The sequence below is a fragment of the Bos mutus genome, chromosome 4, assembly GCF_027580195.1.
Source record: "Bos mutus isolate GX-2022 chromosome 4, NWIPB_WYAK_1.1, whole genome shotgun sequence".
Lineage (NCBI taxonomy): Eukaryota > Metazoa > Chordata > Mammalia > Artiodactyla > Bovidae > Bos > Bos mutus.
In genome coordinates, this window is record NC_091620.1 from 17,518,178 (window position 1) to 17,545,054 (window position 26,877).

The 26,877-nt window shown below is 43.7% G+C and overlaps 1 protein-coding gene across 3 annotated transcripts; it reads right to left on the bottom strand.

The window, feature by feature from the left end:
• Positions 1–92: 92 nt before the first annotated feature.
• Positions 93–26,877, bottom strand: ZNF786 (zinc finger protein 786). Of its 3 annotated transcripts, XR_011463940.1 has the most exons (5): positions 26,734–26,877; positions 22,271–22,397; positions 18,389–18,541; positions 14,376–16,274; positions 93–10,181 (listed from the first exon to the last, which is right to left on the bottom strand). XR_011463940.1 is itself a non-coding variant. In XM_070369086.1 (4 exons), exons 1-4 carry the CDS (start codon positions 26,749–26,751, stop codon positions 14,440–14,442), a joined length of 2,133 nt encoding a protein of 710 aa, XP_070225187.1. In that variant the 5' UTR covers positions 26,752–26,877; the 3' UTR covers positions 10,202–14,439. The 3 variants fall into 3 exon arrangements, 2 of the variants coding, with proteins under 2 accessions (XP_070225187.1, XP_070225188.1); XM_070369086.1 differs by lacking the exon at positions 93–10,181 and having other exon boundaries at positions 10,202–16,274; XM_070369087.1 differs by lacking the exons at positions 93–10,181; positions 26,734–26,877 and adding an exon at positions 26,487–26,715 and having other exon boundaries at positions 10,202–16,274.

Genomic DNA, 26,877 nt, shown 5'->3' on the forward strand with positions numbered 1-26,877 from the left:
CAAAACTGGAGAGTGTAGAAGTATTTTTCTGTGTATATAGATTGTCAGGAAGAAAGAAAGCTAACTACTCAACAGGCTTTAGCAGTTAGAAAGTTTTATTAAATTTAACGAATTTCTGTCCAACTACTGAATCTGATAGTACCCCTCTCATTTTTTGTAAGGCAGGAAGACATTACTTAATTAACTTCAAGGACAGGGTGAGTATGCACTAAGTGATTTGTCAGAATGCTACGCATGTAGAATATCAAACAGTTCAGTATCATTGTAAGAAACTCTTCAAAAAGATAGTGTCCCAAGCCAGAATTTTTATCTTTCTTGGTAGTTTCCTCTGAATCCTTATGAAACTGAGGATTTTGAAACCCATTTGTCCAGATGTGGCACAAATACCACCAATTTCATTAAGACCCTTTGTTGATGCAAGGTATGAGACGAAACCTCTTAAAATGCCATATATATATATATTTATGTATACACACACATACATGAAATCAGTATCGTATTACTTGTGAGATTAAAGTAATATTTACTTTTTAAAAAAACATTTAGTGTATGACAGAAGCTTACTCAACAGCAAAACATTAGTTTATCAAGTTGAAAAGCTCCTAGGTTTTTTCTTTATCCCCAAATCTCATCCAATTTGGTTATGGGAACAAGTAAGCTGGGAGAATCTCTGTTCAGGGAGAGAGATTTTCCTGATTATCTCCAAGATCCTCATAGCCAGTTGTGAATAAAGGAAGGCTTCCACAAAGAGCTGGCTCCTGGCTTGTCCCCAGGGCTGCCATTTAACAGTTAGCTTATGTTTACAGTTAAATTTGAACATGTGCTTCAAATGCACTCTCTAGAGAAGTGGCCTCTGGGAAAATAATCTTCGCCATCTAGATAGTCTCCAGGTGGATCTGTGACAGTGTCATCACCAGCTTGGCACTTGTGTCAGTTTTCACAGGCCAAGAATATATAGTCAGAAACCTGTAAATTGAACCCGGGCAGCTGCACATCTGCATGCCCTGAAAGCACGAGGCCAACGATCCATCTCTTGGGGACTTAACCCCTGTAGGATGAATCTGTTTCTTCTCTGTGCTGGAGAAATCAGGAATGGTCCTGACTACCCTCCCGTGGTTCTGATACAGTTCTCTTTCAGGAGAGAGGGGAAAAGCTGAAGTTTTTGAAAATAAAGGGATTCATTTGCAGAAAACTCTGCCTCTGCAGGCAAACACCACTGTAGCCAGAGATACAATTAGCATGGACTTTTCTACATTTTTAACTTAATATCACATCATACTCATTTCCCTCATGTTACCTTTTTTTTTTTTTTTTTTAAGGAACTGAGCTCTTTCTAGAAGGGTCCACCCTGACTCATGAAGATGAGACACTGAAATGAGGTCATGCCCACACTCAGACTTCCTTTAGCTGCTCAGGCAGTTACCTGAGCATGCCTACCATATTCCTTAACTCCATTTCTTGCATAGCTGAGACCTGGTACCAGACTCTGTCATTCTCTTTTAGGGTATAATGTTATTCAGCTGCTGCCAACTTTTATTGCATCTTCCAATGATTTGTGTATTTATTGCCCTTAATGTGATTCAAAATAGCAAAATGTTCACACATACAGGAGTGGCCAACCATTGAGAATAAGACTAAGCTGACATTTTTGCAGGAGATTGTGACAAGACATTCTTTCCAAGTTTGCAGATACAGGTAACTTCCACGGCCATTTTTTTGTTAAGCCAGTGGTCTTGGCCACCATTTCTCACTGCTCTGCACTGTAAGAATTCTTAAGATGATGTTTTAAGACCCAAACTCAGAATATTTTGAGGATTTTTTGATATGGACCAATTTTAAAGTATTTATTGAATTTGTTACAGTATTGCTTCTGTTTTAATGTTTTGGCTTTTTGGCCTCAAGGCATGTGGAATTTTAATTCCCCAATCAGAGTTTGAACCCTCACCCCCTGCACTGGAGGCTGAAGTCTTAACTACTGGACCACCAGGGGAAGGCCCAAACTGAGATTATTTTAGTATTCAAGTTTTATTGTCACTAAATGTTAGAAATTCCAGACATTTGGGAGCTATAACTAAAAAGACCTATGCCCTTGTGGAAATTAAATAGTAAAACTTAAACACAGAATACTTTTATATTAGAAGCAAAAAATATTCACTGTGTTTGCTGTGAAAGGTTAGAAGTAGAGGTTCTGGGGTCAGACTACATGGTCTTGAGTTTAGACCCTACCAACTTTATTTACTCATTCCATATGTATTGAGTGACAAGTGATTTTCAGTGTGCAGACTTACACATATATTGTCATCAGTTCAGTTCAGTCGCTCAGTTGTGTCTGACTCTTTGTGACCCCACTGAGCGCAGCACACGAGGCTTCCCTGTCCATCACCAACTTTCGGAGTCTACTCAAACTCATGTCTGTCATGTTGGTGATGCCAGCCAACCGTCTCATCTTCTGTCATCCCCTTCTCCCCCCGCCTTCAATCTTTCCCAGCATCAGGGTCTTTTCCAGTGAATTAGTTCTTCACATCCAGGTGACCAAAGTATTGGAGCTTCAGCTTCAGCATCAGTCCTTCCAATAAATATTCAGGACTGATTTCCTTTAGGATGACTGGCTGGATCTCCCTGCAGTCCAAGGGACTCTCAAGAGTCTTCTCCTACACCACAGTTCAAAAGCATCAATTCTTCGGCGCTCAGCTTTCTTCACAGTCCAACTCTCACATTCATACATGACCACTGGAAAAAACACAGCTCTGACTAGACAGCCCTTTGTTGGTAAAGTATTGTCTCTGCTTTTTAATATGCTGTCTAGGTTGGCCATAGCTTTTCTTCCAAGGAGCAAGCGTCTTTTAATTTCATGGCTGCAGTCACCACTGCAGTGATTTTGGAGCCCCCAAAATAAAGTCTCTTACTATTTCCATTGTTTCCCCATCTATTTGCCATGAAGTGATGGGACTGGATGCCATGATCTTAGTTTTCTGAATGTTGAGCTTTAAGCCAACTTTTTCACTCTCCTCTTTCACTTTCATCAAGAGGCTCTTTAGTTCTTCGCTTTCTGCCATAAGGGTGGTATCATCTGCATGTCTGAGGTTATTGATATTTCTCCCGGCAATCTTGATTCAAGCTTGTGCTTCATCCAGCCCTGCATTTCGCATGATGTACTCTGCATAGATGTTAAATAAGCAGGGTGACAATATACAGACTTGACATACTCCTTTCCCAATTTGGAACCAGTCCGTTGTTCCATGTCCGGTACTGTTACTTCTTAACCTGCATACAGATTTCTCAGGAGGCAGTTAAGGTGGTCTGGTATTCCCATCTCTTGAAGAATTTTCCACAGTTTGTTGTGATCCACACAGTCAAAGGCTTTGGTGTAGTCAATGAAACAGAAGTAGATGTTTTTCTGGAATTCTCTTGCTTTTTCGATGATCCAACGGATGTTGGCAATTTGATCTCTTGTTCCTCTGCCTTTTCTAAATCCAGCTTGAACATCTGGAAGTTCTCGATTCATGTACTGTTGAAGCCTAGCAATTGGAGAATTTTGAGCACTGCTTTACTAGTGTGTGAGATGAGTGCGATTGTGCAGCAGTTTGAACATTCTTTGGCATACCTTTGAGATCCCACATGCCAGGGAGCAACTAAGCCCATGTGCCCACCATTACTAAGCCTGTGGTATAGAGTCCAGTAACTGCAACTACTCGGAGAAGACAATGGCACCCCACTCCAGTACTCTTGCCTGGAAAATCCCATGGACGGAGGAGCCTGGTAGGCTGCAGTCCATGGGGTCGCTAAGAGTCGGTCACAAGTGAGCGACTTCACTTTCACTTTTCACTTTCATGCATTGGAGAAGGAAATGGCAACCCACTCCAGTGTTCTTGTCTGGAGAATCCCAGGGACGGGGGAGCCTGGTGGGCTGCCGTCTATGGGGTCGCACAGAGTCGGACACGACTAAAGCGACTTAGCAGTAGCAGCAGCAACTGCAACTACTAAGCCCTCACACCACAACTGCTGAAGCCTGTGCACCCTAGAGCCTGTGAAATTACAAAAATACAAAACAGACAAAAAGGATTCAATGAAGAATTTGGGACTTTCCTGGTGGTCCAGTGGCCAAGACTCCCCACTCCCAATGCAGGGGGCCCAGGTTTGCCACAACTAAGAGCTGATATGCTGCCACCAAAGAAGATCTCACAGTGCCGCAAGGAAGACCCTGTGCAGCCAAATAAGTTGGTATTTTTAACTTAAAAAAGAATTCAGTGAAGAGTTTTAAGAGGGAGAATGCCATGGAGTTGTATTCATTTTATAAAGATCACTCTGGTGGGCACGTGGCAGTGGAAACCGACTGGAGTCAGGAACACCAGGTAGGAGGCGGTCTCCTGCTAACCCAGGTGAGAGATGGTGGTGGTAGCTGGGATGAAGAAAAATAGTAATATTAAAGTGATAACGAAGATGTGTAAAAATTGGTGATTGACCAAGATGTAAAGGGGAGGGGAATGAAGAGACACTAGCGCAGCTGGTGGTGCCTTTCAATGAGATGAGGAACAAACAGGAGGAATGTGTGACTGGCAGGCAGGGACAAGCGGAGGGGTGAAACCAGCAATGACTTCAGTCTGGGGTGTGTTGAGTTAATGGTGCCTGAGGCATCCAAGAAGAGATATACAGTGAGTGTATATGTGGGTTTGGAGCTTAGGAGAAATACGAGTATATGATGGGCAAGTGAAGTGTGAATGGACGAAATCAGCCATGGAGAGGGTGTTGAGGGAGAAGAAAGTGGAACATGCAAGTCTGGGAAGCAACATTCAAGGGATTGTCCAAGGACACAAGGAGGTAAGAGTGATCATTTTGCTATGAAGGAAAATTTTCATGAGAGAACAAAAAGACAAGGAACAACAACAATGTATATTAGTTTTTCAACAGAGAAAAATACCTTTTTCAACAGAGAAAAGTACCTCACTTTTCATGAAGTATTTAAAAATAGTAATACATGTTATTTGTGGAATATTTGGAAAGTACAGGAAGGAATAAAGAAATATCAGAAGGAAAAAAATTCCAAAGATTACTTCTGTGAATTTTGTGGTTTATCACCAATCTTTTTCTGTCAGTGTGCATATATAATAAACACACCCACATTTTCTTTTACAAACTGAGATACTATGAATCCAGTCTTGGATGCTGTTTGTTTTCTTTTTCCATTAACGTTATATTTGAAGCATTTCCCCACTTTCATTGGTACTTTAAATAATTGGATAGAAAGAAAAATAGGTATTTTTTTTTGAAAAGGAAAACCATTTTAGAGAAAAATAGGAGAAAAAAATCTTCCTTTTAAAGGTAAAGCCTACTCTGACTTAAGGTATACCACCTTGTCCTTGATACTATGCTGAATATCCATCTGAGCTAACGTGTCAGTAACAGAACAGAAAACCCAGATGAGTAGTTTTTTCTTACTTTTTAAAAAATTTGGCTGCACTGGGTCTTAGTTGCAGCAGGCAGGACCTTTTAGCTGTGGCACTTGGGATCTTCAGTCAAGGCAAGTGAACTTGTTGAGGCAGGTGGGATATAGTTTCCTGAGCTGGGCTCCCTGTGTTGGAAGCACAGAGTCTTAGCCACTGGACTACCAGAGAAGTCCCAGAAAACCCAAATGAGATGATCATTTTTAGTGAGGGGAAGGCTTTGGACTGTGGCAAAGCTAGATTTGCACCCTGTAACTGGATGCATAAGTGTAATACCTATTGGGGACTTTCCAGGTGGCTCTAGTGGTACCTAGGCTTCCCTGGTAGCTTGGATGGTAAAGCGTCTGCCTACAATGCAGGAGACCCAGGTTCGATCCCTGGGTCGGGAAGATCCCCTGGAGAAGGAAATGGCAACCCACTCCAGTATTCATGCCTGGAAAATCCCATGGACCAAGGAGCCTGGTGGGCTACGGTCCATGGGCTCGCAAAGAGTCGGACATGACTGAGCGACTTTTCTTCTTCTTCTTCTAGTGGTAAAGAACCTGCCTGCCAACACAGAAGACGTGAGAGTTGCAGGTTCAGTCCCTGGGTAGGGAAGATCTCCTAGAGAAGGGGATGGCAACCCACTCCGGTATTCTTGCCTGGAGAATCCCATAGACAGAGGAGCCTGGTGGGCTACAGTCAATAGGATGGCAAAGAGTTGGACACGACTGAAGGAATTTAGCACACATGTACACACACCACCAGATAAGATGCAATGAGATAAACACAGCATCACATCTTGGCTAACTCTCAGAAGGCAAATAAACTGAACATAATCATGAAGATACATCAGGTACACCCAGATTGAGGGACAGTCTACAAAATAACTGCCCTGTAACCTTGAGAAGTATCAAGGCCTTTACAGCCTAAGTTTGTCTTTTTTTCTAGAAACTTACTGAGGGCTGAAAACAAGCAAGTTGCAACATCTGAATTTTTTTTCTTCCTGACAACTCCCTAATGCTCCATATTAGTATGCACATGGTCTAAGTCCCAAGGCACTAGAGATGACAGCTACTACCTAACAAAGACTGTCACCTTCTCAGACCAGGACACTCATTACTCCTTTTACTCTACTTTTGCTATGCAGCCAAATCCAAATTTTAGGATCAGTTACACACAAACCCCCATCCTGTTAACAATTTCTATGTCTTTTAGGACTCTCCATTTTGTAAGAGAAAATGCAATTCCAAGACGTTTTAAACGATAAGGAGATGTTACTGGTTCACACCTGTGAAGAATCAGGGACAGAATAAGCTTAGGAACTGCCTAATACAGAGCTCAAACAATGTTACCAGGATGAAGTTTCCTGATCTCTCAGTTCTGCTTCCATGTGTTGGTTCAGCATTTCTTAGGGCTGCCTCCTTCCTCATTCATATCCATCAGGAAGGAGAGTGTTTTTTCCCCCATGTAAATCATTCTCAAAGGATGAGGTAGTTATAACACAATTCTCAAACAGCAAAAGTATGGGTAGTTTTCTCCTCTCAAAGATGGCATATTCTACCTTTAACATCAGCACCATCAGCATGAAAACTCTAAGTGGATGATTTTCAGTCCAGTTACACTCTTTCACCACTATGTGGATGACTCAATCACTGCTGAATCTTCAACTGCAAAAGTGACTTGACTAAAAATATATGTGACTTTAAAAGACACTGGATGGGTAGGTCAAGTTTGTTGTCTTGTTAAAGGCTGACCAAGTAGCAAACAGAAAGTACAGATGACTTGCTGAGACTTGCTTATCCTTTGATTTCATGAATTACTCTCAAATTTTCAACAAAACACCTCATGTCTACAGAGATCAGTCTCCTCCATACCTCTCATCACACACATGTGAAATTCATTTTGCTGCTTATCCAGATTCTCTTACTCCTGTGCTCAGAAATAGATTACCATGTCATCAAAGGGCACTGCCACCTGGACCCCCAAACACATTTCTTTCTGTCTCAGTAATGTTTAAAAGCCTTCTACCTTTGTTTTTATCAGGCAGGAAGTTATGACATACATCTTGAGAAGCCAGACATGCAAAATGGGCAAGGCTTGCATGACCAGAAAGAGCTTGTGATGGTTTTTCTGGTCGTCTTTCCAAAATTTAATGTTTGTTGCAAACAAAGCAGATTTATACCCTGACAGAGGCGGAACATTCAACATACAGGCCCTTGTTTTACAGGAACAGTTACGGGGGGCAGGGGATTCATAAAGAAGTCAGTCACTGGAACTGCCAGAGACACTCATTTCTGACTGGAGAAACACAACTGAAACAAAGAGTTTGATTCAATAAAAAGGACATTTGAGTGCGTCGCCTAAGACACGTCACGTAAGTACCTATAGTATGGCAGAGTTGTGTAAATGTGTTTAAAAGAAAAAGTGTGATAAAGGACACACAGAACTGTCTTCAACATCTCCTGTGAGAAATCTGAAACACATTTATGTTTCTAAGAAAGTTACATTTACAGAAACTTCTACAATTGGTAGTCTGACTCCACTAAAATGAAATTTAAACTGAAAACTGACCATTTGCCCCGAGAGCACGTTAGGAATGTCAGAAAGAAATGATAAATCATCCACGATCTTTTCAAGACCATTTGCATAATAAAATCAAAACCCCAATTTCCCCAGAAGATGACAAAGGGGAATAAGGAAAATGCCCTCTAGCTTCCTGACAACTTGAAATATGTGAAACAGAAGCTTAATTAAGCAGCCCCAGCCCAAGAGAAACAATACTGTCAGTATTAATATTTACTAAAGGAAAGAAGCCCCAATAAATATTAAATATGTATTGAAGGGAAGGAGGAGAGCACAGAACTGGAACTCTACAAACAGGCTATATTCTCAATCATGAGCTATGTGACCTGGGGCAAGTTGCTTCAACCTCTCTGTAACTCCCTTTACTCATCTCTAAAATGAGGGAGTTGGGTTATGATCTCTAAAGGTTCTATTCTAAACATCATTTTTTTGTGTGTGTTAGTGTAAAAGACAGTAAGAAACTGTCCTGTTCCTTGAGAAATATTAGTTTCGATTTAAACTAAGTGTCTGGAACCTGAGTTACTGTCACCCCTGGGGATCTTTGAAAGATTTGAAACTAAAATAAGACTTGCAACCATCATTATCGTTTTCTAAAGAACTGCACTCCCTACAATTGCAATGTATTAACAGTATTACACTACATGCCCCCATGGGACCTCTTTCCCTTTCTCAGCCGTAATTCCTTCAGCTCTCTCTCCCACGCTGTATCTTTACCAACAGTACTTCAGCGCACAAACTGAGCTTCAGAGAAACAGGAACATTCAGAAAGCCCTGGACTGACTGTCAAGTCAGTGACTATGCATAGGCCTCTTCCATTCATTGATTCAACAAGTATTTCCAGCTGGGGTCACACATCACATGGGTAACAAAGATTTTTAAAAATTACTTCTCTGCTGCAAGGAACTTAAGTGTACACGGCTGAGAGCATGGATTTCCCTGCACAGCCCTCTCTGGGCAACACACAATCTCGGCTAAAGCTGCAGGTTTCAGTCAGTTCGAGCATCCAGGACCGCGCCTCCTCCTGGCCGGCTCCCGCCGGAGCAGGCTTTTACTCCAGCGACGGCGCACTGACCCCTCTGCCAGGCCGAGCGGTTACTGCTCCCAACTGACACCTGCAGTCTGGGTAGCCCGAGATCCGAAACATGGCCGCTGAGCCAACCACCGGCGTGGTGCCGGGCGGTATTCCAGATCTCTGCGGGACGCAGGGTTCCCTTTCCCAAGGCACCGCCGCTACTGCCGCTGAGAACCAGGCTCTAGCGGCCGCTGGGCGGAGGGGGGAGGGGTCCTGCGCCCCTCCGCCTTTCTGGTCTGGCTTAGGGCCTGGGATCCCACAGCGCCGCCTACAGGCAGGAGGAGCCAAGAATCTCCAGAGACATCCTCGTAGCGAGGCGCCTTCAGCTAGCTGTTCAGTCGCTAAATGCTGTCCAGCTCTTTGCGACCCCAGAGACTGCAGCACGCCAAGCTTCCCTGTCCTTCATTATCTTCCGAGTTTGCTCAAATTCATGTCCATTGAGTCGGTGATGCTATCTAACCATCCCATCCTCTGCTGCCCCTTCCCCTTTGGCCTTCAGTCTTTCCCAGTATCTGAGTCTTTTCCATTGAGTGGCTCATTGAATCAGGTGGCCAAAGTACTGGAGTTTCAGCTTTAGCATCAGTCCGTCCAGTGAATATCCAGGGTTGATTTCCTTTAGGATTAACTGGCTTGATCTCCTTGTAGTCCAAGGGACTCTCAAGAGTCTTCTCCAGCACCACGATTCCAAAGCATCAATTCTTTGGCAGGGTTCAGCCTTCTTTATGGCCCAACTCTCACGTATCTACGTGACTACTGGAAAAACCCTAGCTTTGGACCTTTGTTGGTTAAGTGATGTCTGCTTTTTAATAACACCATCTAGGTTTGTCATAGTTTTCTAAGGAGCAAGCATCTTCTAATTTCATGGCCTGCAGTCACCATCTGCAGTGATTCTGGAGCCCAAGAAAATAAGATTTATCCCTGCTTCCGCTTTTCCCCCTTCTGTTTGCCGCAAAGTGATGTTAACAGATGTCATGATCTTAGTTTTTTTCATCCTGATGTTCATCCAGTAGGTGTCCATGACTCCCAGGATGTCTTGACTGGGAGTGCTAAAATTTAATTAAACTCTGGCCTCTTTCTCCTTTGATAATTACACAAGGTTGGACCTAAAATGGACAGGCATATAAATGAGGGAGGTGCATCATGTGTAAGGTTGTCCTTTTTCTGCCTCAACTTTTAGTACTCCAAACTACTCCTTCTTGTCTGTGAAAAAAACTAATCAGTAGTTGACCTCATAGAAGACACAGACATTTTTATTTGAACCAACCTGAGGATTATGACAATGGAGACAGTCCTTCAGAGAGCTCTGAAGACTGTTTCACCTGTCAGAAGTCAAAACACAGTTATACAGGTTTTTGAAACAAAGGGTTATACATCAAAGTACTGTAATGAGAGTTTATATATAGTCCAACAAGGCAACTAGTGGGTTACTGTGACCCCTTTGAGGACAGAGAAAAGAATATTAACTCCTGGGGCGTTACACTGCTGGTGCCAGGAGGAAACTGGCCAGTAGGTACTCCTGTGTCCTCTAAGGGGATCTAGTTAGTGTGTAACGCAGGTGCACAATGCACACTAGAGGGGGGAGAAATCGCAGAGGGAGACTTTTCTCTTTCGGCTACGCTGCATGGCATGTGGGACCTTAGTTTCCTGACCAGATCATCCTGAGCAGTGGAAGCTCAGAGATCTAACCAGTGGATGGCTAGGAAGTCCCCAGGGCAGAGAGACAATTTTATGTTTAAAAACTTTCTTGCCCTGTCTTAAAAATAACTATTTCATCACCCTCTTCAGGCTTTCCAGGTGGGTCAGTGATAAAGAGTTTGCCTGTCAATACAGGAGATGCAGGATCAATCCCCCTGGAGTAGGAAATGGCAACCATCCCCAGTACTCTTGCCTGGAAAATTCCATGGATGGAGGAGCCTGCTGGGCTACAGTCCATGGGGCCTTAAAGAGTCAGACACAACTTAGTGACTAACCACCACCACCACCACCAACTGGTTATCTAGCTGATTCTCTCAGATGTTTCAGGTATATAATCATACAATGCATTCCATAATGTTAATAGCTCAGCAGTGATCTTGATTTTAATGGGAAAAAATGTTTAAACCACTCTGTGACTTTAATATGATCATTGTTGGGCAGTCATATTTATTATTCCTTTGTGTGCTGTGTGTGCTTAGTTGCTGTCATGTCCGACTCTTTGGGACCCTATGTTCTGTAGCCCGCCAGGCTCCTCTGTCCATGGGGATTCTCCAGGCAAGAGTACTAGAGTGGGTTGTCATGCCCTCCTCCAGGTGATCTTACCAACCCAGGGATCAAACCCAGGTCTCCCACATTGCAGGTGGATTCTTAACTGTCTGAGTTACCAGAGAAGCTCAAGAATACTAGAGTGGGCAGCCTATCCCTTCTCCAAGGGAACTTCCCACCCAGGGATTGAACCAGGGTCTCCTGCGTTGCAGGCAGAGTCTTTATCAGCTGAGCTACCCAGGAAGCCCATTCCTTTGTAGAAGACAGAACTTTTCTTTTTTTGGAAGTCACAGATTCCACCAGATTGTGGTAGCATTGATTTTTTAAGAAATTTTGGGTAAGAAAGGAAGAGAAGTTTTAGAAACTTGTGCTTAAAATAATACCTTCATTCCCAGAAATCCCTCAATTCTTTAGACACCACTCTGGTATCTTTTTCATTTGTAATGTGGGCAACCTGGAGTACTTGGGTTTAGCTGGGTGGTGCCCTTTTTCTCAACTTCCTCCACAACACTTCCAGTTTCTAATAAGATTCAAACACTGGATCTTTTACTGCCTCTGAGATCCTCCAATTCTGTACATATTTAAGATCTACTTAGTCGTGCCAGGTCTTCGTTGTGGCACACAGATCTTTGATGCTCACTGTGGCATGCAGGAGCTTTGGCTGTGGCATGCAACTTCTTAGCTGCAGCATGTGGGATCTAGTTCCCTGACCAGGGGTTGAACTGAGGCCCCCTGCATTGGGATTGTGGAGTCTCAGCCACTGGACCACCAGGGAAGTCCCAGGTCAAACCAGTTGTAACAGGCAGTATGTGAGAACACCAAATCGGAGGCCCTGGCCTTCGGTCTCCCTCAAAGCCTCTACCTTATCACATCCTCCTCCTTCCCTTTCCCCACTGGGACCCTCCTCCTCCTGTTCCTCCTGCTCCCTCATCATGGGCCCTCATCTGTATCAGGGCCCCTGACCCTTCTTTCCTCATGCTTGTGAGGCTGGCTGCCCCGTGATCACCACTGAGATAACCATGTATCTCTAGTGATTATGTGTGTGCTCAGTTGAGACTAAGTCTAACTCTTTTCCAATCCCATGGACAGGCTCCTGTCCATGGGATTTTCCAGGCAGGAAGACTGGAGTGGGTTGCCATTTACTCCTCCAGGGGATCTTCCTGACCCAGGTACTGAACTGGCGTCTTCTGCACTGGCAGGCAGATTCTTTACCACTGATCCATCTGAGAATCCCATAAATCTGGGTAAATCATATCACTTCTTAATATTATCTAATATTATGTAATATCTAACAAATTTGTTAGTGTCTGTCACATAGGAGAGTGAGCTAAAATCAAAGATTTATTCTGATTTGAAGTTCTTTTTTGTCACTTAAAACTGAAGGCCTTCGTCCTCTGATACTCTCATTATTAACAGACTAAGGGCTACTTGGCTGGAGCCAGGGCTATCCTTCAGTAACGTTTTCCAAAGTTGAGTCCTGCAGAACTCTTATGTCTACAGATCACAGTGTTGGGGTAGGGGGGAGATGGGGGAGAAAGGAATCCCATGATCAAACAAATTCAGAATATTATAATACATAATGTCTTCCTCTTGAGAGTCATAGATTGTGTGTGTGTAGGAGGGAACTGTTTAACTTATTTAAAGTAATCAGCCATGTAATTCTTTTTTCCCAGAATATCTTTGGATGCAGTGTTTCAGAGAAAAAAATCAACTACGAACCATTGCTTTTTTTTTTTTTTCCTTCTTTTTCTTGGCAGCGCCTCAAAGCTTGTGGGATTTGAGGCTAGTTCCCCCACCAGGGATTGATTTGGGGCCACGGCAGCGAGAGCGCATGGAATCCTACTGAACCACCAAGAGATTCTCAACCTCTCAATCGTTGCTTTATAGTAATGTCTATTACAGTCTAAAGATGTTTCATTTTCTGTCATCCTGCAGAATTGCAGGTCAGCCATTCTCTTACGTGAAACATGAACCCTCTAAAGTCAGGAATTCTTTGGATGGAGTACAACTCTCTCCCTGAGGTATAAACATTCTGTTCTCATGCAACCTGCACCGAATGTGACAAATGGGGTGTTTTCCTGTATTTCTATTTGTATTATGTTACTTTGAACGTTTGCTTGAAAACTCTCTACGCAGAACTGTTGTTGCCTGTCATGCTTCCTGCTTAGCTTTATTACTTTGTCTTAACTCAAGACTTTAGTCATCTGCCTAGAAAGTCACTCCTGGAAATCTTGTTCACTCTCAGTTGCAAACAACATCTGTGTTCTGGAACTCCCAAACCTACCCCCTGTCTCTATCTCTTATATAAGTTCTAATCTGGGGGAGGGGGAGGTAAACGAGGAGTCTGAGATTAATATATACAGCAAAAAGAACCTAACAGCACAGGAACTATACTCAATATTTTGTAGTAACTAATAAGGGAAAAGAATCTAAAAAAAAATAGACACACACACATATATGTCTATGTATAACTGAACCACTTTGCTGTACACCTGAAACTAACACATTGTAAATCAACTACACTCCATCTGAAAACAAAAAACAAACTCTAGTCCCATATAACTTATCACCTTCAGTTTTTTCTTCAACCCAGCTTAACCAAAATTTTCTTAAATCATCTTTTCCTTAAGGGTAACTATGCATAATCACTGTGGAACCTGCTATGACACTTCAGCATTCACATCGACACACCCCAATTCAGAGAACTCATTTTATTGCTATTAGCTTCAAATAAATGAATCAAACCAAACTCAGTATCATTTCAGACCTGCAACAGAATTCACTGGATTGAAGCCCCTGCTTATGTTCATACTATGAAGAGAAGAGCTGACATTTAACAGTCACCCCATGCTTTTGAGAACAGTACTGGAGGGCTTTCCCGTTGCCTAATTCAAGTCAGGATTTCAGAGTTAGCTTATTAGCATGTGGTGGGAAAATGACCCCATAAGATGGTGGGAAGAATAGATAAAAAAAATATTAATAGCTGGTGATGTTTTAAATGAGAGAATCTTCGTGGTTTCTCCTATTCCTAACTCGCATCCCATTCTTGCTCTTACCAGATGTGGGGTTCGGCTGTGGCTTCCCAGGCAACACCGATTCTGCTGACTGCTTTGGGTGCCCTCAACTCCAGTCGGCCTCGATCATCTCAAACAGCTGGCTGAGCCTTTTCTTAACGTCAGGCTCTCTGCGGACACGGCAGGATTTCGTGTGCACTCGCACGTGTTCGGCCAGTTTCGACTTGTAAATGAAGCCCTTGCCGCAGTCCGCACAGGCGAACGGACGGTCGGGCCGGTGGATGCGCTGGTGCCGGAGCATGTGGCCCCTTTCCCGGAAGTTTTTGTCGCACTCAGGGCAGCGGAAAGGCCTCTCCCCGGTGTGCAGGCCTTGGTGGCTGAGCAGCTGCGCCTTCAAGCGGAAGCGCTTGTCACACTGTGGACACTGGAAGGGCTTCTCGCCTGTGTGCGTCCGGACGTGCTCCACGAGCTTGGACTGTTTGGCGAAGCCCTTGCCGCATTCACAGGAGAAGGGCATCGGGCCTCCGTGCAGCAGCTGGTGAGCCTTCAGGTCGGCCTTCACGCGGTAGCTCTTACCGCAGTCGGGGCACGGGAAGGGCCTCTCACCCGTGTGCAGGCGCCGGTGGCTCCGCAGCTGCCCCTGGAGGCGGAAGCGGCGGCCGCAGTCCGCACAGCTGAAGGGCCGCTCGCCGCTGTGCACGCGGAAGTGCTCAGCCAGCTTGGACGGCCGCGTGAAGCCCCGGCCGCACTCCGCGCACTGGAAGGGCCGCTCGCGGCTGTGCGTGCGCTCGTGTGCCTTCAGGATGCCCTTGAGGCGGAAGCTCTTGCCGCATTCGGCACAGCAGAAGGGCCGCTCGCCGCTGTGCACCCGCAGGTGCTCGCGCAGCTTGCACGGATGGGCGAAGCCGCGGCCGCACTCGTCACACGCCAGCGGCCTCTCACCTCCGTGCCGCAGCCCGTGGGCCCGCAGCGCGCTCCTCAGGCGAAAGCCTAGGCCGCACTCCGGGCCTGTGCAGGGCGGCTCATGCGAGGGCGGCTGCCGGTGGAGCCGCAGCCGCCCACGTTGGCGGAAGGCCCGACCACACTCAGCGCACAGGCAGGGCCGCTCCGCGCGGTGCACGTGAGTGTGGTCGGAGAGCCTGCACCGCTGGGAGGGTCGCCGGCTGCACGCACCATAGGAGGACGGTCTCTCCCCTCCGGGGCCAGGCTTGAGGGCCTCCGGCCCCCCAGCCCAGCGGCCACACTTCTGACCAGCTAGGTTCGAGCTCGGAGGGAGCTCGTCCTGCTCAGAGGCCGCCCCGGCGCCCTCTCCCGGGGAGACTGGCCTCTCCATGCCCGGGGGGCCCCGGGAGGCACCCTCGTCGCAACCGGGGTATGGAGACGGCCTTGGCGGTGTCACACGATGGCCACACGTTTCTTCACTTTCGAGGCCCAGCGGGCGGCTCTCCTCAGCCCAGACCGCCAGGGGGCTAAGCAAGTGCGGTTTCCGGCGGAAGCCCCGCCCACATCCCGGGCAGCGGAAGTGAGTCTGGCTCCGAAGCTGCTGTGCCTCGGGTTGTTTGCTGAGTTGCTTCCAGGCCTTCGAGTGGCTCCCCTGGTGCCACTCTAAGAGGTCCTCATTCCAAAAGCTTTCCCCACAGAAGGCACAGGACTGCTGGAGGCCCTCCCCTGAGGCGGTTTTCTGGAAGCCTGGGATACCCAGGGCCCTGGGGCTGGCGATTTTATCTCTTTGGGTGGGTTCCCTGGAGCTGTGGACCGCTGGGAGTAGAGCCCAAGTGTTAGGTCTCTGTGGGTTCACGAGGGCGACGGCTTGGTCAGGCCTGAAAGAAACATCTTCACTTTTTTCTGATAAGGGTTCACAGGAACGGTGGCTCTGAAGAGGATCTACTTGGAAATAGTAATGAGCTTCTTCTGAACTCACAGCTTGTTGGTTTCCTAAAACTGAAAACAAGATTCAGTCAGTGTCCCAGCCTATGTCATGGCTAAGGCTTTTGTGGCCAGAAGCGGTAATCTGAGGTGGCCCAGGAGCCCAACTTTGACCGAACTAAACCAGCAGCTCCTTTCAGTGGCAGTCAGTTTCATGACCAGGAGAATCATGAGCCCTAGTTTAGGACTAAACTGAACAGACCTATCTTAGAATACTAAAAAAAGGACACTTAGGTCACAAGCGTAGGGCCTAGTCTCTGGCATCAGACTGGGTTCAAATCCAGTCTTTTCACTGTGCTGCCTTTGTCAAGCTAATCTCCAGCTTCAGTTCCTTTTCCTGTTAGAAATGGAAACAGCAATATATAACTGTTATGAGGACTGTATGAGTTAATGTGTGTAAAGTGCTTAATGTGGGCTTGGGATGCTGCAGGTACTCTGTAAATGTTCACCATTATTATGACCTGGGGACCACCAGTCTTGTCCTATTTGGATGTGCAGACATTCCTGGTTCAAAAAATAATGACGGTACTGTTCCTGGCAGCATTAAGCCCTGACTAACACTATGGTTGGGATTCCCGAGTGGCTCAGTGGTGACGAACCCGCTTACCAACACGGGAGATGTAGGTTTGATCCCTGGGTAGGGATCTCCTTCCTAGAGAAGGAAATGACAACCCATTCCATGGTTCTTGCTTGGAAAATCTCATGGACAGAGGTGCGCTACAGTCCTCAGGGTCACAAAAAAGTCAGACACAGCGTAGAGACTACACACCACCACTATGGTCGCGTGTAACCCGTGAGCTGCCCTAAGACCAGCTGCTTCTCCCTCCTCACCTCTATTCCTATCAATCTTGTAAAAAGGTTTCTTAGAAGAACTGATAACAGATGGTAAAAAGTGAAATAATTTGTGAGTAAAACTCTACTCTCCTGAAAGAGGCAGCTAAAAAGTAAACTATTGACAAGATTTCTTGGAATGATATTCCCACTTGATTTTCTCTTTCCTTACTCTGTTAAAGAATCTGCCTGCAATGCAGAAGACCCCAGTTCAATTCCTTGGTCAGGAAGACCCACTGGCGAAGGGATAGGCTACCCACTCCAGTATTCTTGGGCTTCCTGCATGGCTCAGCTGGTAAAGAATCTGCTTGCAATGCAAGAGACCTGGGTTCAGTCCCTGGGTTGGAAAGATCCCCTGCAGAAGGGAAAGGCTACCCACTCCAGTATTCTGGCCTGGAGAATCCCATGGACTATATAGTCCACGGGGTTGCAAAGAGTCGGACATGACTAAGTGACTCACTTTTTCCTTGCTCTAATACTGACTGTTAAGAATCCAAAAATCTTAGACTTTCTTATCATGACAAGAAACAAAGGAGTTGCTGATTCCCCCTGCCTGAAGAATAGCGCGTATTTGCTGAACTCTTTACTGTGTTGCCAGATATCATTTTAACAATCTACATATATGCTGCTACTGCTAAGTCACTTCAGTCGTGTCCGACTCTGTGCGACCCCATAGACGGTACCCCACCAGGCTCCCCCGTCCCTGGGATTCTCCAGGCCAAAACACTGGAGTGGGTTGCCATTTCCTTTTCCAATGCATGAAAGTGAAAAGTGAAAGTGAAGTTGGGCCCGACCCTCAGCGACCCCATGGACTGCAGCCTACCAGGCTCCTCCGTCCATGGGATTTTCCAGGCAAGAGTACTGGAGTGGGGTGCCATTGCCTTCTCCATCTACATATATAAACTCATTTAATCCGACTCTTTGTGACCCCGTGTACTATATAGTCCGTGGAATTCTCCAGGCCAGAATACTGGAGTGGGTAGCCATTCCCTTCTCCAGGGTATCTTCCCAACCCAGGGATCAAACCCTGGTCTCCCACATTGCAGGTGATTCTTTACCATCTGAGCCACCAGAAGAGGATGAATAACTGGCCCAGGTTACCTGGAAAAGGCAGGACCCAGACTCAGGATGCAGAACCCATAATCCTAGCTACTGTGCTTTACTGCCTTTCTCTGGAATATACCAGATGTTAAGCCTCAGTTCAGTCAAACAGGAAGGCACCACCAAAGAAATGGAACTAAGAAACATGAATGTGATGTCTTAAGGACAGAGCCTTAAGAAATCATCTTAAAACTCACCTGAAAATGGCTGTCCCTCAATAAGTGGATCAAAATGCAAATCAGCAGCAGAGCAAATTATGTTTCTTGATTCCTGTGATTCTCCCCATTTCTTAAAGAGTTCTCTCCCCTGCTCAATCCAGGATATTAGTTCTGGTTTGGGAAGTCCATTATCTGTACAGAAAAGTCAGAAAAAGTAGTTTGGTTTCCTTAAGCACTAAATTTAGAAGCACAGTAAGTTGTTTTTAAATTTCCTAAATCTACTCCTGGTAAAATATATGAGAAGAGATGTTTGAAAAATAGAGTATAGGTTTACACAAAGAGAAGCAAAACTGCCCACATTTTGTAACACTGCTTCCTAACTGACTGGGACCTTTAGATGAGTTGTATGTTTAATTTTGTTTTGGTCCTTGTAGAGCTAGCAATGCTGCATTCTGTCATGGGTTTATTAAAACTTACCAGTAGTGTGCTTTGAGAATGCTGGAACAACACCTGAGACAACTGGCAATATCTTGGGAATACAGCGTAAACAAAAATAAGAGCAAGAAGGACTATTCCAGGAAATTTCAATGTACCTAGCTTCAGCTAAAACATTCTCTGAGGAGTACTTTCGGTAACATTACAATCACAACCTAAAACACAGTAGACTTCTGCTAGAATAGAAGGGGTTGCAATGAATGAACAGATGAAAATAGTTACAAAATTCTCTAATATATGACCCTAGTCCCCTGGAAGAAAAGTTTACTCTATTTTCAAGTAAAACTTTCTTTCAATTATATTTAAAAGAACCAAAAGTATGCTTCATGGGTTGCTAAAGAGAGATTAACAGAAGGTCCAGATCAGAGAAAGAGGATAAGCTGGGTAATGCCTTAGGGATAAAATGTCAGAGAGTAATCATGTACATGTGGAAACTGAGCACACTGTGCCAGATTCCTCACTAGCCCTCTGAAATCTGACTTCAACCCCAAATTAATTCCAAGGCTCCTTTCATGATAAAAGGAATCACTATCTTTTATTCAAATCCAAATACCTATTCTCAATCTTCATCTGGGTTGAACTCTCTGCATCTTTTAAAATAAAACCATCTTCCTAAAAAAAAATAAGAAAACAAATCCATGTATAACCATGTCAAAAAGAATAAAATACTACGAATAAATTTAATAAAAAAATAAGATACAATAAAAATCATAAAATGTTGAAAGTAATTCTAAAAAGTCCTAAATAAATGAAATGGTATGAATTGGAAGACTTAGTATTGTTAAGATGACAATATTCTCCAAACCCCATCTGCTTTTTCTTTTTTGGTAGAAACTGACAAACTGATGGTAAAGCAATGGTAATTAAAACAGTGTGGTATTGGCATAAGGCTAGACATAGAGATCGAAGAAGCAGAATTCAGAATCCAGAAATAAACTGCCATTTTTATGGTGAACTAGTTTTCCAAAAGGCTGTCAAGATAATTCAATGGGGGAAAAGAAGGCTTTCCAAAGAACGGTGTTGGGACAACTGGATATTTATATGCAGAAGAAGTTGGATTCCTACCTCACACCGTGTAAAAAAAATTAACACAAAATGGATCAAAGAAGGGGAATAAAAAGGATCAAAGACCTAAATATAAGCACTAAAACTATAAAATTCTTAGAAGAAAACATAGGAGTGAATCTTTATGACTTTGGATTTGGCAATGGTTTCTTAGATATGACACCAAAAGCTCAAGGGGAATAAAAAGGATCAAAGACCTAAATATAAGCACTAAAACTATAAAATTCTTAGAAGAAAACATAGGAGTGAATCTTTATGACTTTGGATTTGGCAATGGTTTCTTAGATATGACACCAAAAGCTCAAGAAACAAAAGAAAAAAATAAACTGGACTTCATCAAAACTTAAAACTTCTGTGCTTCAAGGACACAATCAAAAACAGACAACCCAAGAACCAGAGGAAATAGGCGCAAATCACATATGTGATGTGGGTCTAGTATTCAGAAGAAATAGAGAGCTCTCGTATCTCAACAGTAAAAAAAAAAAAAAAAACTTTAAAAATGGGCCAACTATTAATATTTTAATAAACATTTCTCCAAAGAAGATATACAATGAAAAGATGCTCAACATGATTAACCATTTAGGAAATGCAAACCAAACACACAATGATACACCACTTCACATCATTTGATCTTGATGCTTGAACATTTCTTTTTGGGTGGCACAGTAATCATGACTGGATTATTTTTCTTTCTCTATAGATTCAATTAACTGGTAACAATGAAAATAATGTAATATCTTGGATTAATGTTTTAGAAATACTCCATAGAAACTAGAAAGCTTGATTATGGTAATAAGACAGAATGTAAGTATCAGAAATGCTGCAATATAAAAGAAGTGGTCTGGCTGGCAGGTGTTGGCAGGAGAAGCAGAGGGAATATAGGAGAACTAATTACCTTATCTTTATAGACTGAAGGGATCAAGAGATATCAAGTTGATGAAACATGATCTAGAAGTTTATCATTTAAATTATAAAGGTAGCAAATAGAGGCACTAAAAAACTATCAAAATTTGAGAAGATGATAGAAGAAGGATAGTACACAGTAAGGAGTTAAGGCTGTCTAGATGACACCACCCTTATGGCAGAAAGTGAAGAGGAACTAAAAAGCCTCTTGATGAAAGTGAAAGTGGAGAGTGAAAAAGTTGGCTTAAAGCTCAACATTCAGAAAACAAAGATCATAGCATCTGGTCCCATCACTTCATGGGAAATAGATGGAGAAACAGTGGAAACAGTGTCAGATTTTATTTTTTTGGGCTCCAAAATCACTGCAGATGGTGACTGCAGCCATGAAATTAAAAGACGCTTACTCCTTGGAAGAAAAGTTATGACCAACCTAGATAGCATATTCAAAAGCAGAGACATTACTTTGCCAACAAAGGTCCGTCTAGTCAAGGCTATGGTTTTTCCTGTGGTCATGTATGGATGTGAGAGTTGGACTGTGAAGAAAGCTGAGCGCCAAAGAATTGATGCTTTTGAACTGTGGTATTGGAGAAGACTCTTGAGAGTCCCATGGACTGCAAGGAGATCCAACCAGTCCATTCTGAAGGAGATCAGTCCTGGGTGTCCTCTGGAAGGAGTGATGCTAAAGCTGAAACTCCAGTACTTTGGCCACCTCATGTGAAGAGTTGACTCATTGGAAAAGACTCTGATGCTGGGAGGGATTGGGGGCAGGAGGAGAAGGGGACGACAGAGGATGACATGGCTGGATGGCATCACCGATTCGATGGATGTAAGTTTGAGTGAACTCCAGGAGTTGGTGATGGACAGGGAGGCCTGGCGTGCTGCAATTCATGGGGTTGCAAAGAGTCGGACACGACTGAGCGACTGAACTGAACTGAGGCATATGGACACCACTGTAAAAGCTGACAGGAACATCATCCTGGAGGAGGAACTGGCAATCCACTCCAGTATTCTTGCCTGGAAAATCCCATGAACAGAGGCGTCTAGCTACAGTCCATGGGGTCGCAGAGCTGGACACAACTGACCACAGCACACACACACACAGAGGAACATCATAGGTTAAAGATACACAGGGTAGTTTATGGATATGCATAAGGCATGTGTCCATGTGGAAAATCATGGCAACCTCTGAGCACACGGTGATTAAAAGTCCTGACGTGTATTTAGTCATCTCTGACCATGTTATATTACACACTGTCGTAAGTATTCTCATGCAGCAACATCTACCCTTGAGTAAGGGTTAGCAATACTTACAGATATTAATGAAAGTCTCTGGGTAAAAGTGCCTTTTTGAGTTAATTTCTGAGAAACCTGGCGAACTGAGAAACAGGAGTTATCGAGTGACTGAGACCCCTAACAGGAGCCAGTTCCATGCATTAGCCAGAGTTAAAGACTTCTTACCTAGAGAAAGGAGAATCTCATAATTGGCTCTCATTACTTGCTTGTAAAGCTCCTTCTGCCATGCCTCTAGATTCTGCCATTCTTGCTCTGAGAAATAAATGGCCACATCCTCAAAAGTCAGAGGTAACTGAAATTATAGACATGATACATATACAGTCATCAGTTCAGTCGCTCAGTCGTGTCCGACTCTTTGCGACCCCATGGACTACAGCACACCAGGCTTATACAGTCATTATTGCTTCAAAACCCCACTGCCTTGTCATCAATTTAAGAATTTCATAGTGTAGTGTTTTTGTCTGTTAGGCAGCTTCTCCCTTGGGAACAGCTCCTCCCCTACTCCCGTCGTGTGGTTCTGTTTGGTGACCACAATCACCCCTTCCACTTTTTTTCTCTATGCTTCACCCAGCTACGAATGCATATGTATAGAATGGAATTCTTTCATTTTTCCTTTAAACAAAAATGGGAACAAATCACTGTATAACTTCTTTCAGTGTCATCTTCCTGAAAAGTGAAAGTGAAGTCGCCCAGCCGTGTCCGACTCTTTGTGACCCCATGGACTGTAGCCTACCAAGCTCCTCTGTCCATGGGATTTTCCAGGCAATAGTACTGGAGTGGATTGTCATTTTCTTTTCAGGGGATCTTCCCGACCCAGGGATCGAACCCAGTCTCCCGCATTGTAGAGAGACGCTTTACCGTCTGAGCCACCAGGAAAGTACTAGGTCAATTTATATAGGCAAAATCAGGTTTTTCTAAATTGCATTATTCATGGGTACACATACCCCACTGATGATACGTATTTTCCATTTCCTTTATAAATTACCAACAATGCTCTGATATGCTTCTTTATATATGAGTGGTTTTACTTCTGCAGGAAAAGGCTAAAAATGAGAACTACTAAATCAAAGGATAGAAACACCTTCTATTTACGAGATATCACTAGATGGCCTTCCCAAAAGAATGCAGCACTTAACCCTTGCCAATAAAGAGAGACATTTTTTTAAAGAGCCCCTTTAGAATGCCTTGTAGGGCCCACTTTAAAAATCAAATTTAGTTATCTGTTTGTGGCTGTGCTGGGTCTTGGTTGCCGAGTGGGCTTTTTCTCTCGCTGCGGTGAACGGGAGCTATTCTCTAGTTGTGGTGCTTGGCCCTCTCATCGTGGTGGCTTCTTCGCTGTGGCGCACAGGCTCTAGGGTGCAGACTTCAGTAGTTGTGGTTCCTGAGATCTACAGTGAAGGCTCAACAGCTGTGGCGCACTGGCTTAGTTGCTCCGTGGCATGTGGGATCTTCCTGGACCAGGGATTGAACCTGTGTCTCCTGCATTGTCAGGTGGATTCTCTACCACTGAGTCACCAGGCAAGTCCAAAGGTGTAAAGGTTCTTCACACCTTTGCCAGCACAGATGTTCTTAAACTTTGCTTGTTTATTTATTGGCGTATGTGACAGGTAAAAAATTTTATTTCATTGTTTTAATTTGCATTCGTGAGACTTTGCAACCTCATTTCATATTTGGGGGGGTTCCCCACATATCTTTGCACATGCTTGCTCTCATCCTTGGCTCAACATTTTAGTGGGCTTTTATAATCTGAATTAACTTTCTTACATTAGGGTTAACAGATGACTTAAAAGACTTTCCCTATTCTAAAATTATAAAAGATATTCTGAAATCTTCATAATGTTTTTTATGACTTTATTAGAATGAAATCTTTTTCCATCTGGGACTTATTTTTATATGTATCGTAACAAGAAGGGACAGAATTCTTTTTCCAAAGAGATATTCAGCTGTCACAAAACATACTGACTAGTCTGTTTACCACGGATTTGGGATCATTTTTTCATAAACTAGTTTTCCATTTATACTTGGTTATATTTTTGTTCCACTGGTGATTCTGTGTATTCTTGCTGCGATACTGCACTGTTTAGTTCTTACATTTTTATCAAATTATTTGCCATTTAAAGGGATATGGCCATCTACCACCACCTAGATCCTGATCTTTTAATTGGAGGATACTTGCTTTACAATGTTGTGTTGATTTCTGCTGTACAACATTACAAGTCAGTCATATATACATATGTGTGTGTGTGTGTATACATATATGTGTGTATGTATGTACACACTCCCATTCCATTGAGCCTCACTCTCATTACCTCCTTTTTTTAAAAGGAAATTGTCATGACTTTTCTTGTCTGTTTTCTCTTTTAAATAAACAGAGAAAATATTTTGTCAAAGTTATACAAATACTATTGGGATTCTGATGGGAATATACTAAATACGTGAATTTTTATTGAACTGGATCTCTAAATTATGAGATCTTCCCATCCAGAAACATATCTTTCATTTACCTAGATTTTTTGTGTTAGTAAAATTTAATGTTTTCTTTGTACAGATCTTATATAAGTCTTGCCAGATTCATTCCTAGGAATTTGAGAGTTCTGGTTGCTACTGTGAGAACTGAACCGAGTAGGAATATACAAAGTGCACACATGCATCCCCTTAACACCGTCTAGCTGCCTTAGATTACCCTGTGGTGAGCCCTACCTATTCCCACTTGGTGTGACAACCTTCCCTCTGAGTCCAGATAATGCTCCTTCACTACTTTACACTAATTCTAAAGCTACACCCCTTCTAATACCCACTTTTACAAGCAAACTTCAGATCAAGGAGTAATTTCGACTTCCAAGTCTTATTATTTAAGGAATACATTTCATCAGGCTAAAGTACTTCCTCTGATGTGTCTGGGCAAAGTAAATAGAAAATCTAGAAAAAATTTATCCTTCGAGGTGCCACAAAGAACATTCATGATTCATGAAAAGAAGTCAAAATATCGACATTAACAGGAGTTTGGAAGAAGTTGACTCCAACCATCATGGATAACATTGAGGGGTTTGAGATTTCAGCAGAGGCAGTAACTGCAGATGTGATGGACGTAGCAAGAGAACTAGGATTCAGAGTGGAGGCGAAGGTGTGACTGAACTGCTGCAAACTCGTGATAAAATTTTAACAAATGAGGAGAGGCTTCTTATGGATGAGCAGACAGTGGTTTCTCCAGATGGAATCTACTCCTGCAGAAGATGCCATTTAGATTGTTAAAATGACAAGAAAGGATTTAGAATATCATAAACTTAGCTGATAAAGCAGTGGCAAGGTTCAAGAGGACTGACTCTAATTTTGAAAGTGCTACTTCAGGTGAAATGCTATTAAACAGCATTACATGCTACAGAGAACTCATACCTGGGAGGAAGAGTCAATCCATCCCCCAAACTGCACTGCTATCTTATTTTAAGAAATTGCCAGTCACGCCAACCTTCAGTAACTACCACCCTGATCAGTCAGCATCCATCAACATGGAGCAAGACCCTCCAACAGCAATAAGATTACAACTTCCTAGAGGCTCAGATGATGGTGAGGACTTTTAGCCATAGAGTATTTTTAATTAAGGGTTGTACGTTGCTTTTTAAGACATAATGCTGCTGGAAACTCAACAGACTATAGTGTAAACATAATTTTTATACATCGTGGGAAACAAAAAAAAGAAAAAGACTTCTTTTATTGTGATATTTGCTTTATTGCAGTAGTTCTAAAACCAAACCCAAAATATCCCTGAGGTATGCCTGCATCTGTAATTTTCACTATAAATGTGTTGCATATCTTTTGCATATTTAGGAATTACAGTTTTTGCTGAGATTATTTATTATATTTTTCGGTCTTTTTTGTTGTTGTTGCTATGTTTTGTTTTGCTAAGGTCTTTAACAATACCTTAAAAGTAATCATCTTATGAGTTCATTTAGTAATCAGCTATAGCCTTATGAAATGTATTTCTTAAGCAGTAAGACTTGAAAGACGAAATTACTCCTCCATCTGAAACTTGCTTGTGGAACTCGGTGTAAAAACGCTCAATACGTAAGCTTATAAAACACAGGAAGACATAAAACCTCAATTTCAACGAAACACTAAATAAAATAATGTATATCCTACTTAGGTCTTTATATTCGACTTCTATTCTTTCCAACGTGTCCTCCTTCCTTCTTAACACACTTCAACACATTAGGGTTTAATTTTGACCTTGCCAGCTATCATTTCAACCATTCATAATCTAAACTTTAAAAAATATTTATTCTAAATTCGGTAACTTATAATGTAAAAACCGACTTAACTTTAACACCCAGCGCTCGCCCCACACGAATTTTGATCCCTTCCCTCATCTGGCCCCATCACTCACGGGCTCCCATGGCCCAGACTCTGCAGTTTCTCGGTCGGCTTTGTTCAGGGTTGGCCACGGGGGAGCGGAGGTCACCGGCTCGGTCCAGGGTCCAGTCCCCACACCATGCGCCTAGCGCGAGCCTCACCCCGCCCACCAGTCCGCGTCCGCCGCGCGAGGACCCCAGGACGCTGACCCACCGAGCCGGAACCCGCGGACCCTCCCCGAGCCTGGGTCTGGGCGTCCGCGCGGGGGGAGCCCGTCTTACCGGAGCCGACTCGGCCATGGGCTCTGGCGGTCCCACCAGGAGCCCGGTGGCACCGGGCTACCGCCAAGCCAAGCTCCAGGCGGCCCCGCGGCACCTCCCCCGCGGCGGCCTCGCGCCCCGCTCCGACCCGCAGGCCCGGCCCGG

Coding starts and splice junctions, on each gene's coding strand:
- ZNF786 (XM_070369086.1), bottom strand. Junction 18,542..22,270: donor TGAGATTCTCCTTTCTCTAG/GTAAGAAGTCTT, acceptor TTTTCTGTACAG/ATAATGGACTTCCCAAACCA. Junction 16,275..18,388: donor TGAGGGACAGCCATTTTCAG/GTGAGTTTTAAG, acceptor TCTTGTTTTCAG/TTTTAGGAAACCAACAAGCT.